The 15,479-nt window shown below is 37.3% G+C and overlaps 1 protein-coding gene across 6 annotated transcripts in view; it reads right to left on the reverse strand.

The window, feature by feature from the left end:
* TUSC3 (tumor suppressor candidate 3) overlaps positions 1-15,479 on the reverse strand; it is a 231,598-nt gene that overhangs the window by 110,362 nt on the left and 105,757 nt on the right. For 4 of the 6 annotated variants that reach the window (XM_064652784.1, XM_064652785.1, XM_064652782.1 and 1 more), the window contains one exon: positions 11,425-11,705. The exons of the other annotated variants lie outside the window; for them this stretch is intronic. In XM_064652784.1, the coding sequence (XP_064508854.1) occupies positions 11,690-11,705 (16 nt within the window). In that variant the 3' untranslated portion in view covers positions 11,425-11,689. Of the gene's footprint in view, positions 1-11,424; positions 11,706-15,479 lie in introns of those variants that run through there. 6 annotated transcript variants of the gene reach the window in all.

The raw sequence follows: 15,479 nt of genomic DNA on the forward strand, positions 1-15,479 counted from the left end.
CTGTGTATTGAATTCCAGAACCGTTCTCTATTTTGAAGAAAACATAACTGCTAAAAAAAAAAAGCATAACATTCATTATACTATAATTAGTATAATTAGGAAAAATAATAGATCTAATTATACTAATTATAGTATATTATTTAATATGCTTATTTTAGAGAAAATATTTCCATATTAAAATAGGCAATGTTAATTTTCATTTAGCTACTCTAAAGGGTAGCCACAACTCACATATGTAACAAGTTCAGCTACTGTTAGGGTTCTAATTAATATCTATACACCTATAAACCAATGCGCCAATAGGTTTTACAAACATGCAGTGAGCAAGGCCAGGGTTAACCTCATAAATAAAGCAGAGCCAAAGGAAACAGGCTCAGTTGTTGGGAATAAAAGAGCAGCAGGTGCATCTGAAGTTTTGCAGAGAGTAAGGAATCCTCAGAGATATGGATGGTATGGATTCCATAAGCAATAGAGGTGTGTGGCTGGTGTCAGGGAGAACTGCGTTAGGAAGCTGCCCTCTGTGTTGGAAAGGTTTTTCTGGAGGGCAGAGGCTGTCCTAGGCATAGCTGTGGGACTTCAGTCCAGTGCTGGGACTGTACTGGTATATTGCTTTGGGAAAATTATTGGTATATGAATGTTCATGTAAACCTCTTATAACTTTCCCTGTCAAAGCAATCATTGCATATCCTGTGGACTCAGGGTTTTTTTGTTATGCTGGGAACTGCTGGGAAGAAACACAAGACTCTTTGTGAGAATTATGTGTATCACATGTGAAACCATTCCAAGTTCAGTGTTTATCTGAGATTCTTGATTTTCCTGAGTTGATCAGAAGTAGCCGAAATTAAGTTGTTTCTGTCTTCTTCTTGAAGCTAGGATGACAAAGGCCTAGCAGTTTAAATAAAACTCAAAGGCTGAGTTTTATTAAGGTACTCTGAATAAGGATGTGGAGCTGCCATGTAAAACATACCAAAACATGAGTTAAATCTTGGTTATCTTCCCACTGTATCCTTGCATAATGGATGATTGCCTTAGATCCCTGCATGGTCTCTTGCGTTCTCCTTGGACAGGATGGACTCTAACATATCTGAATTTTAGGTATGTGTCTTCTCTCTTCTGCTTCTTCAGAGTGCCTTAAACCTCAGTCTACGCTGTAGATTCTCTGCTCACTTAGTCTTTCCTCAGCAGACTGACATTGTGCTCTAAGAAGCCTGTGCCAGCAGAAGAGGTGCAGCACCCTTGGAAAGTGTGCCATATCCTTCACTCCCAGGGTTGTGTCTGGCTGGAAGAAAGGTTGTCCTTTTGTCTGTAAACAACCAACCTGAAACTTCCATCGCAACACCCATGCAGATGGACAACTGTATGCAGATGGAGAGGAAAAACAGTAAAGAGACACACTGGTTCTTTTTTATTTTCATTTTGATCAACCAATTTTATTTATTTACATTGCAGTTACCTTTACCATCTTCTGGAGCTCACATCTGCTTGCAAATAATGGAAACTCATAACTTGCATTTATAATGGGAAATTTTCCATGTTTTTGTGTTTCATGTTGCCTGCTCTCTTTTGCTTTTATAGTCCTGTGTTGAAACTAATAACTGAAATAAAAGGTATAGGAGACATAACTTGTAAATATTAAGTTGCTTTTTAGTATGAGACTTCTAAGCTTGATTTAATCTCTTTATCAGAAGCACTAAGCACTCTTGTTCTTGCCATATCACTTTTTATTAGGACTTTGAAGATTATACTAATAATTAGTGCAAATATGTGCCTGCTGGAAGCATGAGTAAAGACGACCTCAGCTCAGCAGTCTCCTAAACTGAGTAAACTGGAAACCAATCAATTATTCCTAAGTAGGAAGACAAGTACTTTGCATAACAAGAGATTAATGTAAAATGTAATTGTTGCTTTTAAAAGCCAGGATTATTCATTATTTTCTATCTCATAAAGCTGTAATCCTAATTACTAGAAGGCTACATGTCAGATCCACAAGCCAAATTATACCTATATCCTATATTTGTTTTGTTAAACTCAAATCACAGCATCCTCTCGGTACAGAGTATGGGCTAAATGAGCTCTTCCCAGACATTTTCGACCATCAGTATCATGTAAAAGCTTTATTTTGTGTCCTTCTTTAAAAATAGTGCAGTTGGGTTCTTTGGCATGCTGTAGCACTGACCACTGAATGCCAGCAGCTCCTTATGACAAACATAGCTCTCTGTTTTCACTTATGCTACTTAAGAGCAGATTTACCAGTTACCTGAATACCATGTACTGTTGACTGCAACTAATATGTAAGTTGACATAAAGGATTATCAACACATAACATACCTGATGCAAATAATATTTATGGGGAGAATGAGGCCTAATTCCATTATTTCTTCATAACATGAACATTGGTTTGGGAAGTATGGCAAGTGGACTCCAGGAAAGCTTGTAAGGATACACTTGTTATTAAACTGCAAAAAGTATGTGTTATTTGAGAACCTAGTGTGCATCAAGAGTACATTTTGCAGCTGTAATTTATCTATACATCCACTGACATAGCAATATTATAAATTTAAATACTGAGCAGTATTCTTCTGACTTCTGACACTCCTGGGAGTACTGCTGCTTGCTTTGCTCCATCTGCAAATCATGCTGAAGGCTAGTCTGTATCAAGCCATTCTGTTATACATCTTCATTTATCTCTATTATCTTGCCCAGCTTTTTGTCTTTATTAATGCATGACACACTAGAGCAACTTCCAGTGCTGATTTATATTATTGTCACCAAAATTTCGACCTGCAAAAAGGAAATTACTTCCCTCAGGAGGATGATACATATCTACTTAAGCCTGTAATGACATTAAATGTTAATGTTTTTCTGAAATTAATCAGACAGAAGAGGTGTTTGAAGGAAGAGTGACCCAGAAAGCACAACCAATTGAAACCAAAGTCCCTTAATGCACTTCTTCAGGTATCCCTCAGTGTGAATGACACTTGAAAGTACTAAGCCACTTCAAAAAGAAAAGTGATGATACTTGTGCACTAATAGCAGTAGAAAGCCTCTTAAAGGAACAGAAAATTTGGGGGTTCTGTAATATGCCTAAGATTTGGCAAGAAAGAAAGCTGAAGGAAAGACTGTGAAATTAGGGGGGTTTAAGGTGAAGACAAATTCAATATGGAATACTAGACACCTTGGTTTATAAGCTTTCTTATACTATGCAGCTCTGTTGAAGAGCTCTTAGTGATCAAAAAATTTTTATTTTTTCATGAAATTTAATTTCATAATAAACAGAGACCCCGGAGGCATTCAAATGTCCCTGAATACATAGGGAAGAGGTGTAGGTTATTTGGGGTTGCTTTGTGGAAGAAATTTCTGGTGAGAGAGTTAAAAGAAAAATAAATCTGAATGTTAATATCTTAATAGTTCCTGAGTTGTATCAGCTAGTTGGTCTGTTGATGACAACTAATATATCCCTGAAGAGTATGAGTTGAAGCATCTGTGGGTGTTTTTTTACTGGATATGAACAGTAGGATGTGAGTAACCAAAGCTTGTCTGTCAAAGAACACTGATATCTTGAGCCTCACTGAGAATATATGGAGATTTCTCCCAGCAAGAGTCTCTGTGGGGACAGAGGGCTTAGGATATTATGATATTTTAATAATTAAGTATGTAGACATTTAGGACTGATTTTTTACTCTCTTAAGAATTGCCTCACCTGGGAACAGTTTAAAACATGCAAAATGACCTGTTTCTAAAGCTGTGGTGGCTAGATTTTTCAGTGTTATCTGTCTGCCTTAATTGCACATGATAGTGGCTTTGTTTACTGCCATCATGCACTGGCATGAATGCTTTCACTGCTTTTATTCTGTGAACTAAAATACAATCTTTGGATTTGATGTAGTCTTGATGTTTGTGCCTGTGGCTTAGATACTGTTTTTGTGGAACTGGTCTGGGGAAGGAGCTAAAGGCCCAGCAGGAAATCTTCCTTTGAGGAAATTCCCATGAGGCAGCTCTTTCATGAGAGCTGAGTACTGCTGGGTTAAGGCTTTTAACAGATGTGAATACAAGAATGGTGTAGGATGAAATCATACCATTACTGTCATCAATTTCTTAACTTGAGGCATTTTAAATGCTCATTAAAATTCTCAGAACTTAAAAAGATTCCTAAATAACTGAGTGGTGAGGGTAAGTTTGAGATGAACCTACAATGGCTTCAGGATAGACGCAGCATTATAAAGCAATGAACTGTGACTATATCCTGCTCTCCCTGAATGAGAAGTGCTGGAGAAATGCTTAACTCAGCTCTTTCTAAATCTTCTCCGTATTCAAGTTTTTGTCACATTATATGTTAAATGAACATCTTAAGTGCAAGTAATTGCAGTGCTTGCATGAAAAGTACTGTTTGCAAACTTTATTCATTTTTGCAAATATGTACCTGTTACTGTGTTGTGCTTTCAGTCTGTCCTCTGGAAACAAGTCCTCCTGCTAACTGCAGGAAAGTCTCTGGACCGATGCGACACCATACAGCAGAGGCTGAGTTTTAGCTTTGTTTTCTCTTAGGATTTTATAATATAAAAGCTGTGAAAAGGAAAGATCATTCTGCTTCGAAGGGCAGGGGGATCAGGCCAGTGCAGCCCTCTTCTGAGAGTGTCACCTCAGGAGGAGACCAGCAGGGAAACTGGCAAAGAAGAAAGTCCACCTGGGTCAGGCAATCACTGAACACGCTGTGTGTGTGAGGGCACGGAGCTTTGGCCTGGGGCTGGACACCTCTGTGGTTAGAGAGATTCTCTGAGAAAAGTCACAGCACAGTCCAGTCAAGCTCTATGGCTCTGACTTAAAAGTGGTGAGTCAGAGATTCAAGAGGAGAGCCTGAAGAAAACAGGGTATCTGAGCAACAATCAGCTGATGAGGATCTTAACTGTCATACTAGTAGGGCCATCAACCTGCCATGGCCCTGTCCAAGAGGGAGGTGGGAAAAAGAATTGGTTAAATGCAGCTGAGGAGAGTGAGTAACTATAGAAAAGGAAGGGCTAAAGGCTGTTCGGCACCAGGTACAATTATTCCTAGTTCCAAATACCTTGACTAGGGAGGACTTTTTATTAACACAAATAGATGGGCAAATCCAATCTCCGGATTGAGGTGATTTATTACTTGCCATCAGATGTGCTGGTGGTAGATAGACATCTCGAGGGCAAAAACTGGCTACAACCCTCCTCTAATACTAACAACAACTTCTACTAGCTTTGACCAATGAAAATATTTTCAGATAAATAAGCAGTTCTGTTTATCTTCATTCTGCTAAATGACTCCACTTCTAGTGAAAATATACAGTATTACAAAACAAAATAAAATGGAACAGGACTCTAACAGCTCTTTTTAAAACACAATGTAAAGCTTCCTGTTCTCTACTCTTAAACCCAAAGAATGAAAGTCCTGCACCAAGTGCTACCAGAGGGGAAAGAAATACTTATGGAAGCCTGTGCGCTACAGCCTAGATAAACTCTTATTTTGCACTGGTTTTGCCTGAAGTGCTCCTCAGTAATGACTTACCTTGAGGCTTTTTTTCTCTCCAGAGTAGGACTCCTGAAGCAAAAATATAACTATTAGAAGACAAAACAAAGCTTTTTTACTTTGGAACTTCTAAGGCTTCTTCATTACTATTTATACTTGTGATGCATTTTAAAATGCAAGGCAAAAAGGCTAAATACAAATCAGAGAAATATTCCCTATTTAATTCAAGTACTTTTAGAGGGTCCAACACAGCCTAATGTTATGGAAGTTACTAATCTCAAATAAAAAATATACAGACCCATGTTAACACACAATGAAAACATTCCTTGAAATTATGGAAAGATGCTTCTTTTGGGCATCATACACTTACTGTGGTGCAGACAGAAAGAAATTTTGGGTTGCTTACTCATATTATCTATATCTTGCGTAGTAGCATAGCTAAATGGGGTAAACGGAGGACATGAGATTTAAATTTTTAACATAGGTAACAAAAAATTAAAAACAACACCTGTGAAGCTCTGTTCCTCTGCAAGTACTGTCTTTACATGACAATGTCAGAGAAAGCTAGAGACTTGTTTGACCTAATCTTTCTTTACGGATGATGAGGGTTCGGTTTGCCACATGACAAACAACAAGCTCTGAACTTGCGTTGCTCTTACAGTAGCATGTATCCACATCTAAGAGGAGAACATAGAGTTTTCCTGTTCATAAATGGACTGCATATAGGTGAATGTCTGCTCTTGGATTTGAGATGTTCTAACAAGAAGTTGTCAGAGCTCCAACATTTTTTCATCAAGAACTCCTAATGCGGCATTCTTTTGTATGTGTGTGTGTGCATCTGGGACTGAAAAATATGGGGGTGAAAATCCTCTAGGACAGAAAATATAGGGGACTAAAAAATGTCCAAAGCCTCAGTAAGTGTATAAAATCTTTAACTCACATTACAGCACACATCTATATTACATTTTTCTCACAGGCAGAAACTATAGGCCATTTTTCTCTTGAATATAGTTATTCAGTACTACCAAACATAGAGAGCAAAATCATACTCAGTTGTTCACGTATTACAAAGAATTGGAAACATAACTACAAGAGTTTCTAACTTGGTCTGAGGACATCTTAAATCTTTTAATGATGAGATCCTGACCAGACACCTGCAATCATGCGGAGGTCTGTTCCGGGTCCGTAATAGGACACTGAACCTTCTAAATGTCACTTAACATCAGTATGGAGAAAGTTTTATTTGGCTGTTCTGAAGAGTATGTGGAGTTAAATTTAATTCGAAAGACAAGGATGATTACTTTTTTTTTACACTTTCTTTTCAACTTCAGTTGCATGGTTTTGCTCCTGTAAATCTCTATGCTTAGATCCTCAAGTATGGATTTCTTTTATTACAAGTTTGTGGGTGTCCACTGCTGCAAACATGAACTAGTGAAAAATGCCATCAAGCTTTTCAGTACCACACTTCTGCTCATTTGGAATCTGTGTACTTTTAAGTGATTCTCCTTACTTATGTCCACCTTCAGGTTTATTTAATTTTCATAGAAATGGTCCCTTTAATGACAACACATGTTATTCCAATTATATAAACATCCAATTAAAGAACTAACAAAGTACGGCAAAACAAACATACAAGGTTTCCTCAAAAATAGAGGGATTTGTGTAAAAACTTTGAGGCCTTTGATACTGAAAAAGGACACAAATAAGAAGCTGCTGGTACACAAGGAAGAAAGAAAATGGAGCTAATGCTTTTGAAGATGCTTGCTAAGGTCTGTAGAGAAACATCTAAACCTGAGGGTGGGAGGAAGCATATGTGCCAGGTAGCATGCAGCAGAGCAAGCACAAAAATAATGGAGGATTCTGTGTTGCCTGCTGTTTGTAGACTTGAAGTTCTTTTTGCCTACAGCTGTGTGTTTCTCTCTGCTTTGGTTCGTTCTTTAAATCAAACTCCAACCTGTCCCTATACTACTATGAAGGCTACAGTCAGGGTGATAAATTCATAGCACTGGAAGCAATCACTTATAAAATACGACAGGAACTGTGCTATCTACTCCTTACAAATGCAACAGGAATGAAAGACTTCTAACTTATGACAAATAGCATTCATTTCATTACATGTTGTGCATTTGCATCAAAAGAAGATCCCAAGATTTTTGATCCATCACGTGGTGAAAATGCCTTGAATTTTAATGACACATTTCTCTATATATTTTCAAATGTGATTGCATATATTCTTGTCACTCAGCACTTGAGATCTAAATACACTACTGTATGTATTAGTGTTCTGCTAATTTTTGTACTTTTTTACCTACAGGGTTTGCCTAACCACATGCCTTGGGATTGGGGTCTTTTGAAATCCTTCTTATCCTCCTGAGCTCTGCCAATACCTGTGTTTGCCTTCTCCTTGTTTGCTGGTGCTCTCCAGGCCTGCTTATTTGTGCTGTCAAGAGAATAAAAGTTGCAGTGGATCATACAGCTCTCCTTAATGTCACCTCCCTCCTCCTTCACAGTTCTTAATGAGCTTACGAAATGCCTGAGGAGGTTAGACCAAAAGGACATCTAGCTCAGTGTTCTGGCTGACTGGAGATAGTAGTTAGAGAGAATGTGGTCTATTTACCTCATACTCTCTCCAGCATCCAGAATTACTGCATTAAGGATGGTAAACTGTATCACCTTTAAAGTTTCTTGTGGAACTGTGGCCACGAATTTTCTGACCCTATTCTGAACCTGCTGAATATTGTCTATCTCCTCAACCTCCTGAAAAAGTAATAAGGACATATTTCCTTTTAAATAAGCTGCAGGTTTGTTCTAGCACTGTAGGATTTGGTGAGTGTTTAGTATTTATCTTATCTAAAGTGTTTATAAACTTGTAAGCCACAATCATACTCACTCCTCAGTTTTTTTTTTCTTTTCCAGTTGAAGAGTTCCAGTGTTTTCAGTGTCCCTTCATGAGGGGGAATTCTACCTCCCTGACCAATTCCCAGTGCCTTTTTTCTGTACCTTGAACTGCTCTGTGTCTTTGAGATGTGTACATCAGAACTATATGCAGCACTCACTCAACAGGAATCCATGGAGATTTTGTGTAGTTGTAAAGTGTTGTCCTCTGCCTTGTTATCCAAACTTTCTACTAAACATCTTCTACTAAATATTTAGTACCATCTTGTACACGGTACTAAACATCTTCTCTTTGGCTGTCAGTGCACACTGACAATTCTGCTAAAATCTGTTCAATTATGACTCTACTGTCTCTTTCCTGAGTTTTAGCCGAACAAGGCATTATTTATTTTCTCTAGATGCAATGATGTTCACCTCCCAACTTTTTACCCATTCATCAAGTTTTGTAAAGTTTAGTGGACTTTCCTCCCTATCAGCACAGCACCGTGAGCTTCTCTGTAAGGCAGGTTGCACTGCACATGCACTTTCTACACGTCACTAAGGAAGATGTGGTCACAGTACTAGTCTTCAGGAAAGTTCTATTTTTGTCTTTCCTGTCATAAAGGAAGTTCTAACTTTTAATTGGTTTTCAAGTCGTGAAAAGGACACCTCTCCCAAATCCAGATTAGGTTCTTTAATAAATCCTTGCCAAAGGATTTTTATCCTTGTGCTTTCCTGGCACTATTTTAGCCTTCTACAAGCTTTGTAAACTTAAATGCTCCATTATACAAGTCCTCCATCTTTTTCAGATGACTGTGTTTATCCTTGCTCTCTTTATTGCAGACTTGACCATCCCATCAGGACTGGAAATTGCTCATTGGTCTGTAGCTCAGTCTTCCCTCTAGACTCTCCTTTTTATAGATGACAGCTGTGTTGGCAATCTGTCAGTCCTCTGATACAGAGGCAATCTGTAATGATAGGTGAAGGCACCTTGCTCAGCAGTTCTGCAACCTCACATCTGATTTCCTTCAGAGGTCTTTGATAAATGCCATTTGGTCCTGAGATCTTACCAGCATCTAAGTTACCTTTTTAAAACAATTACATAGAATGTGCTAAACCACTTTGACCTAAGTCTTCTGGTCCAGCTGCTACAGAGAATTTGGCTCCTCTGTCACATTTTTTATCAGTGGGTGCCCCTTAAATCTTTTCACCAACTCTTTCACTAGTTCCCTGCCTGGTCCCTTGCTTTTGGTGTATTTTAAGAAGTCTGTGCTACCATGCAACCACCATGAGCATCATCTTCAGATAATTTTTTTTTAAATCTGTTATTTTACTGTTGACCTGTGAGCAGTGTTGTGGTTTTTATTTCAGATTTCACTTTGAGAGTCCTGTCTTGCAACAGCATTTACCCTACTGTACTGTTTTTGCTGTTATAGAGTAGACATCCCATGAATACCTCTTATGCTAGTACCCATGCACTACTCAAGCTGCTCCTTCTGATTTGGCTATCATTTGAGATCTACTAGTTGTTCCAGGAGGCAGTCACATGTCATTGGAACACTTTACCTCATTACAAGATGAAATACTTAAATTGCGTTAGGATGAGGTCTTGAGATCTCTCACTACTACTGCATGTCTGAAACTTGCAGTTTCTCTACTCTTTCTGACTGCCGTTGTCATCTTGATCAGAGGTCAGTAGGAGAGTTCTAATTATTTTTTAAAATACAGACTTCCAACCATGGAACCTACTGCTTCTTTTTTACCTATAGGAGGTCCACGCTGTTGCAGTCTATGCAATCTTTCCCATATGGCCCCACTCTGTCACCTGCATATCCTGCTGTGCCATCTTTAACTCAGTAGTCTGGTAACAGTGTCCCATGGATTTTTTATTTTTTTTTCCACCAAAGCTTTGAATGTCTGTTATAATAGGGCTGTTGTTCAATACCACACAACTTAATTCTTCCATCCATTTCTCAGGTTTCTAGCACTGACTTAAACCTCTTGCAAATTCTGTCCTAGCTTCCCCCCATTGGCACATTGACAGTCCACATCAGTCTGTGAACCAGGTGTTTTGAGTTTGTCAGTTTTTACCCAGCTTCTATTTTAAATACTGCTCTACAACCTTCCAGCGTTTCCACACCAGTGGTCTTGCTCTGCATTTGTGTAACATATAAGCTGTCCTTCCTGTTTTCTCTTCTCCTAAAATGTTTCCTAGTTCTTAAAATATCAGTATTTTTTTGGAGAAGAAACAGATAAAAGCATTAGATGAAGTGAGTTTTGTAAAGTCTAGTCAATCTTATCCTCATATTTAGAGGTATTCTTATGAACAAAGAATACTGCTACTGACAGTGAACTGGTACTTGGAAAAGTATCACTTGGAAAAATACCAGTAGGGAAAAAAAGAAGAAGCAGGACTGAGGAAGAGTATCACATGATGATTCTTGTTTCCTGAGTCACTGGGAATACGCTATGCTGGTGTACGCAAAAGGTTTATGCGCGATTCACATAATATGAGATGTGAACAGCTACAAAAATGGCATTTTTAAATGGCATTCCAAATTCCTACATAAGCTTTTCACAAAGCTGTGTGGACACAGAAAACTGGCAACTACGGTAACTCCTGTTCCAATATGCTCATCTGTACTGCTTCATAAGCATTATTCAGGATAATACCTTCCTCCTGCTGCTATTTCAAAAAATAAGCATGTTGTAGAGAGAGTTGAACTGGTAACGTATGTACTGCATATACTGCTGAGTGAGAAAAAGAAGTTGAGGATGAAAATATGTAGAATATAATTTTATGTTAATGGCTTAGCATATCAAAGGTGATTAGAGACTCTATATACATACTCTGTTACAAAGCAAAGTGAGGGCAAGGTGCATAGAGTCATGAAAATCATTATAGTTTCCACCATGATATTTTTCTCAATAGTAGCTGAAAAACTGAGGCTATTTTGTTCACCTCTAAAACACATCTCAAAATCTTATAACAAACTTCGTGTGAAAAATCTTGGTGACACCCTTTGGATTCAATAAGGAAGACTTAAACAGAAGCCCATTATAATGAAATTTATTTAAAATCTTGAGCACACCATATTCATAACATTTTAGCACTTTCCAATTAGATGTTTATATTTCTATAAATTATGCATTCATTGCATAAAACTGCATTCATTTATCTATCAGCATACTATATAAATTATCACAAAAACAGATGAACCAACAAAAGATTCTTGAATACATGTAACAATCGTGGGCTGATAATAGCAGTTATAGCTTATCTTCATGGTAAGCAGCTCTAAATGAATCCCGCTTGAATTCATTTAATTAAGAAGCTGAAAAAAAAGAAAACATGTTTAAATGCTGCAAAATGCATATAAAACACAGCACAATTATTTGAAAATAATAAATAAGGACTTCAAAACATTAATTTGAAAAGTCATTTGACATTCGTGTAATAATCTCTTAAGATTTTATATCCCATTTAGTAATTACTAAGCAAGCAGGAAAGTTATCAAATAAAACATGAGTGATTGAAACTTAAATTTGCCTATTTAAAAAATTAAAAAGGAAAACACTCTTCAAACATCTGTTCTCTTTAATCAAGTTCTGCATTTGCTCTTACTACTTAAAGTGAGAGACCTCTCCTAGGAAATGTTTCAGGTTTATTTAAAACCTTCTTCCTTTACTGTTGAAGTGGCACCAGAGTGGGAAGGCTATATAGCGCTTGGCAAGGCTTTGTAGGGTTGCAGACTCTTCTTAGTATTTTAATACATTAAGAAGTTTCAGATGACATTGCTGGTTTTTTTACCCCTGGAACAAAACTTTGCATTTCTAAAATGCAGATATGTATTGTGTGTCATACCTTTCTAAGTACTTTACTGAGTACAAACTGGGAGATGGGAACACATTGAGAAAGATTTGTCCATGACTATAGACTAGCTGTACAAACACAAAAGCAATGAACTACTGAACGGAAGTACTGCCTCTAGCTTCACTGGGAAGGTCTTGCAACTCCTCATAGATATGCAATGTGCTCTAGCATACACATGTAGCAATTTCATCAGTTTTCCATTCATGGCATAATTAATTAATGATTACAAAACAAATACAAGTGCCATAAGCTTAAAAGACTGTATCAGTATAAAGATGTTCACTGCTGCAAAAAGCTGACAAGCTCATTAGGCAAGACATACAAACCAAGGCAAAACAGATGGCAACTGGCTGGGTGCTGGAGGGTGAAAGGATTAATGAAAGGGAAAAGCCAGCAAGAACAACTGCATGAAGAGATGAATTGTAGGGTGCTGAGTGGAGAAGTAAGAGAATGCTGAGCACACGCGATAACCCAGGTTTAGGATAGATGTGTAAGGCCATGTACAGGAAAGGAAATGCGAAGAGAGAGGACTATTGGTAGGGAAAAAGTTTGGAGGGGAGAGTGGGGAGGACTGAAGATACAATAATCAGGAAAGTAGAACTGATAGGCTTAAGAGGCGTAAGAGACAACGATATAACTGTAAGGAAATACAAATACAGCAGTGTCATTTTGGAACAACATGCTACTATCTACTGTTTCTTACTTTCTGTCTACAAGGAAACTGCATCTTAAGCAGCTCAGAGACACGATACAGAATACAGATAAGAGAAACACTGAAAGTTACAGAACAAGCTTAAGAGGCTAGATACACAAAGAAAGAAAAAGTCTAAGGCAGAAAGATGAAACACATCACGTTCCATCTGAATATGAGGAAAAACTTCCGTATTTTGAGGATGACAGAACAATGGAATAGGCTGTCCAGAGATGTTGTGGACTCTCCTCTGAAGAAACCTGCCTGGATTTGATCTTGCTCAACCTGCTATAAGTGAACCTGCTTTAGCAGAGTGGTTGATCTCCAGGGGTCCCTTCCAACCCCAACCATTCTGTTACTCTGCGATTCTGTGGAAACTACAAAAAGCCAAAACACCGTGAAAAATCATAGAGTAGCCACAAAGATAGAGACAGGGTGTGGGCAGTTTCTGAAAAATCTAGAATAACAGATTGGACAACATGTGTTGGTACAGATCTGCAAAAAGAAAAAAGAAAATGTCTCCTTATGAAGAATTGGGAAGTAGAACACAAAAAGCTGGCCAAACTGTGCCATTCCAGACATTAATTAGATAGGAAGGGGAAGAAATAGGTAGAAGTAAATGGCAACACTGTAAGACTTACAGGGAAGACATAAAAGCAAGAAGAGGCATTTTTAATGGTGGTAATCACAGAAGAAAGGTCCTATGAGAAGAGCATCCAAACTGTTTGCCACAGGAAGAAGCACATCCTTCCTAAGAGATCTGTTACAGGTCCAGACACCTGGAATTCAGATCTCCCATTCTTTAAAGAATTAGAAACCAGTACGGAAGTCTACACTTCACATAGAGAAGAATGTGGAGGTTTGTGGATAGTCATGAATTCAGTGTGCTGTTTGATGGTTTAGATGAACAGAGAAAACCAAGGTTGGCTTTCATTTCAATGGGCAGCTTCTTTGATGAACTGTTTAGCCACATTAAGAGTAGAAGTACTGAAAATGCTAAATGTAAGATGCTTTTTGATAGCTGTGTATTATTGTTTTCCTGTCTTTTACAATAATCCCGATTTCTGCCATTTTGAAGAAATAGCCAATTTTGCTGGGCATGATAGACCAGAATGCCAAACCTGGTGTTTATCAGAAGTAGATTTACCAGTTCATAAATTTAAGGTGAATCAATTGAATTTGCATGAAATCAACATGGAACATCTAAAAAGCTGCTAGTAGTGTGCTCATGTTTATTAATAAATTTAATTTTAGATGTCTGTTTGTTCTGTGTAGTAATATTTTATCAGTATATTTCCAAGAAACAACTATTCTGTTTTATTCACTTGCATTTAATTTCAATGGCTCCATATTACACAACTGAACTGAAACTAATTTAATTACAATGAGGGTAGACAGGTCTTATGTAGTGTATATAGTGAATGTGAGGAATGTTCATGTTCTGGGGCATCTTGCAATTTGTCTGTTTCTGTTGCATTTACTGTCCTCTATACAGTGAATGAATATCTCATATCTGACTTAATATTTATGGTTTTTTGATGAAAATAAGGCAACATTTATTTATCATGCTTCCTTGCAGCTTAGTTCACTTTCTCTGCTAAGTCAATACAGAATATGTACTTTCCATTCCATTAATACATAGTTTAGAAGGCTGATTATTTTTTATGATTTAACCAAAAAAATTTCCACATTATTCTAGTAAATAATACCAAAATACAATGGCCATGAAGGATAATCTAGATAACAAAACGCTCAACTGGAGGTACTAAAAACTTCTTTTAAAAGCTACTTAATGTAAGTTAGTTAATGAAAACTTATGAAAACTTTGAATTTTCAGGTGTTCATTTCATTTAATATGAGGTTAAAACAATAAATGATAACATGTTGACTTGACAGAACAATTTAAAGCATCAACAATAATGAAACTGCTAAAAGTTTCATTCAGAAAACAAAGCAGGGCAGAAGACAACACAGGGCAGTTAATTAGTTGCAGCCAATGCTAAAAAAAATAATCAAGAAACTGTTTTTAACATCAGTAAGGCGTGGACAAAACTTTTGTCTGTCCTTTTGAAGAAACCAGTATTACAAAGCTTTACATGCCTAACATTCCCAGTAATACAATACTGTGCTACTGTATTGGTATCTTCTATTTTGTTCTTACCATCCTCTCTCATTCTTTTTCATGTTCTATGTGCTTTTTGGGCTGAAACTGCCTAAAGTGAGGTTTCCAGAGATTCCTCCAAGCTCTTAACTGACTAGCAAAGCTAACTTAGAGTTCATACTTTTGATCCATAGTGAAGAAGAGTCTTCAATCACTCACTGAGTATCTTTAATCACTGAGTATATTTAATATATCATCCATTCACTCTAAATACTGGGGTGAGAAGACTTCCAAAAAACATTGTCTCAGATATATCAACACACTTGTCTTATCCAGAAAGATTTATAAAAGGGAAAATGTTCAACAGTATAAAATAAAATTATTGCATAATCTTTCAACAGCTAATGATAGCAATTAAAGTGAGAGTTTTAGCAAAATGAAAA

Source organism: Pseudopipra pipra, chromosome 4 (genome assembly GCF_036250125.1).
Source record: "Pseudopipra pipra isolate bDixPip1 chromosome 4, bDixPip1.hap1, whole genome shotgun sequence".
In the NCBI taxonomy this organism is placed as follows: Eukaryota; Metazoa; Chordata; class Aves; order Passeriformes; family Pipridae; genus Pseudopipra; species Pseudopipra pipra.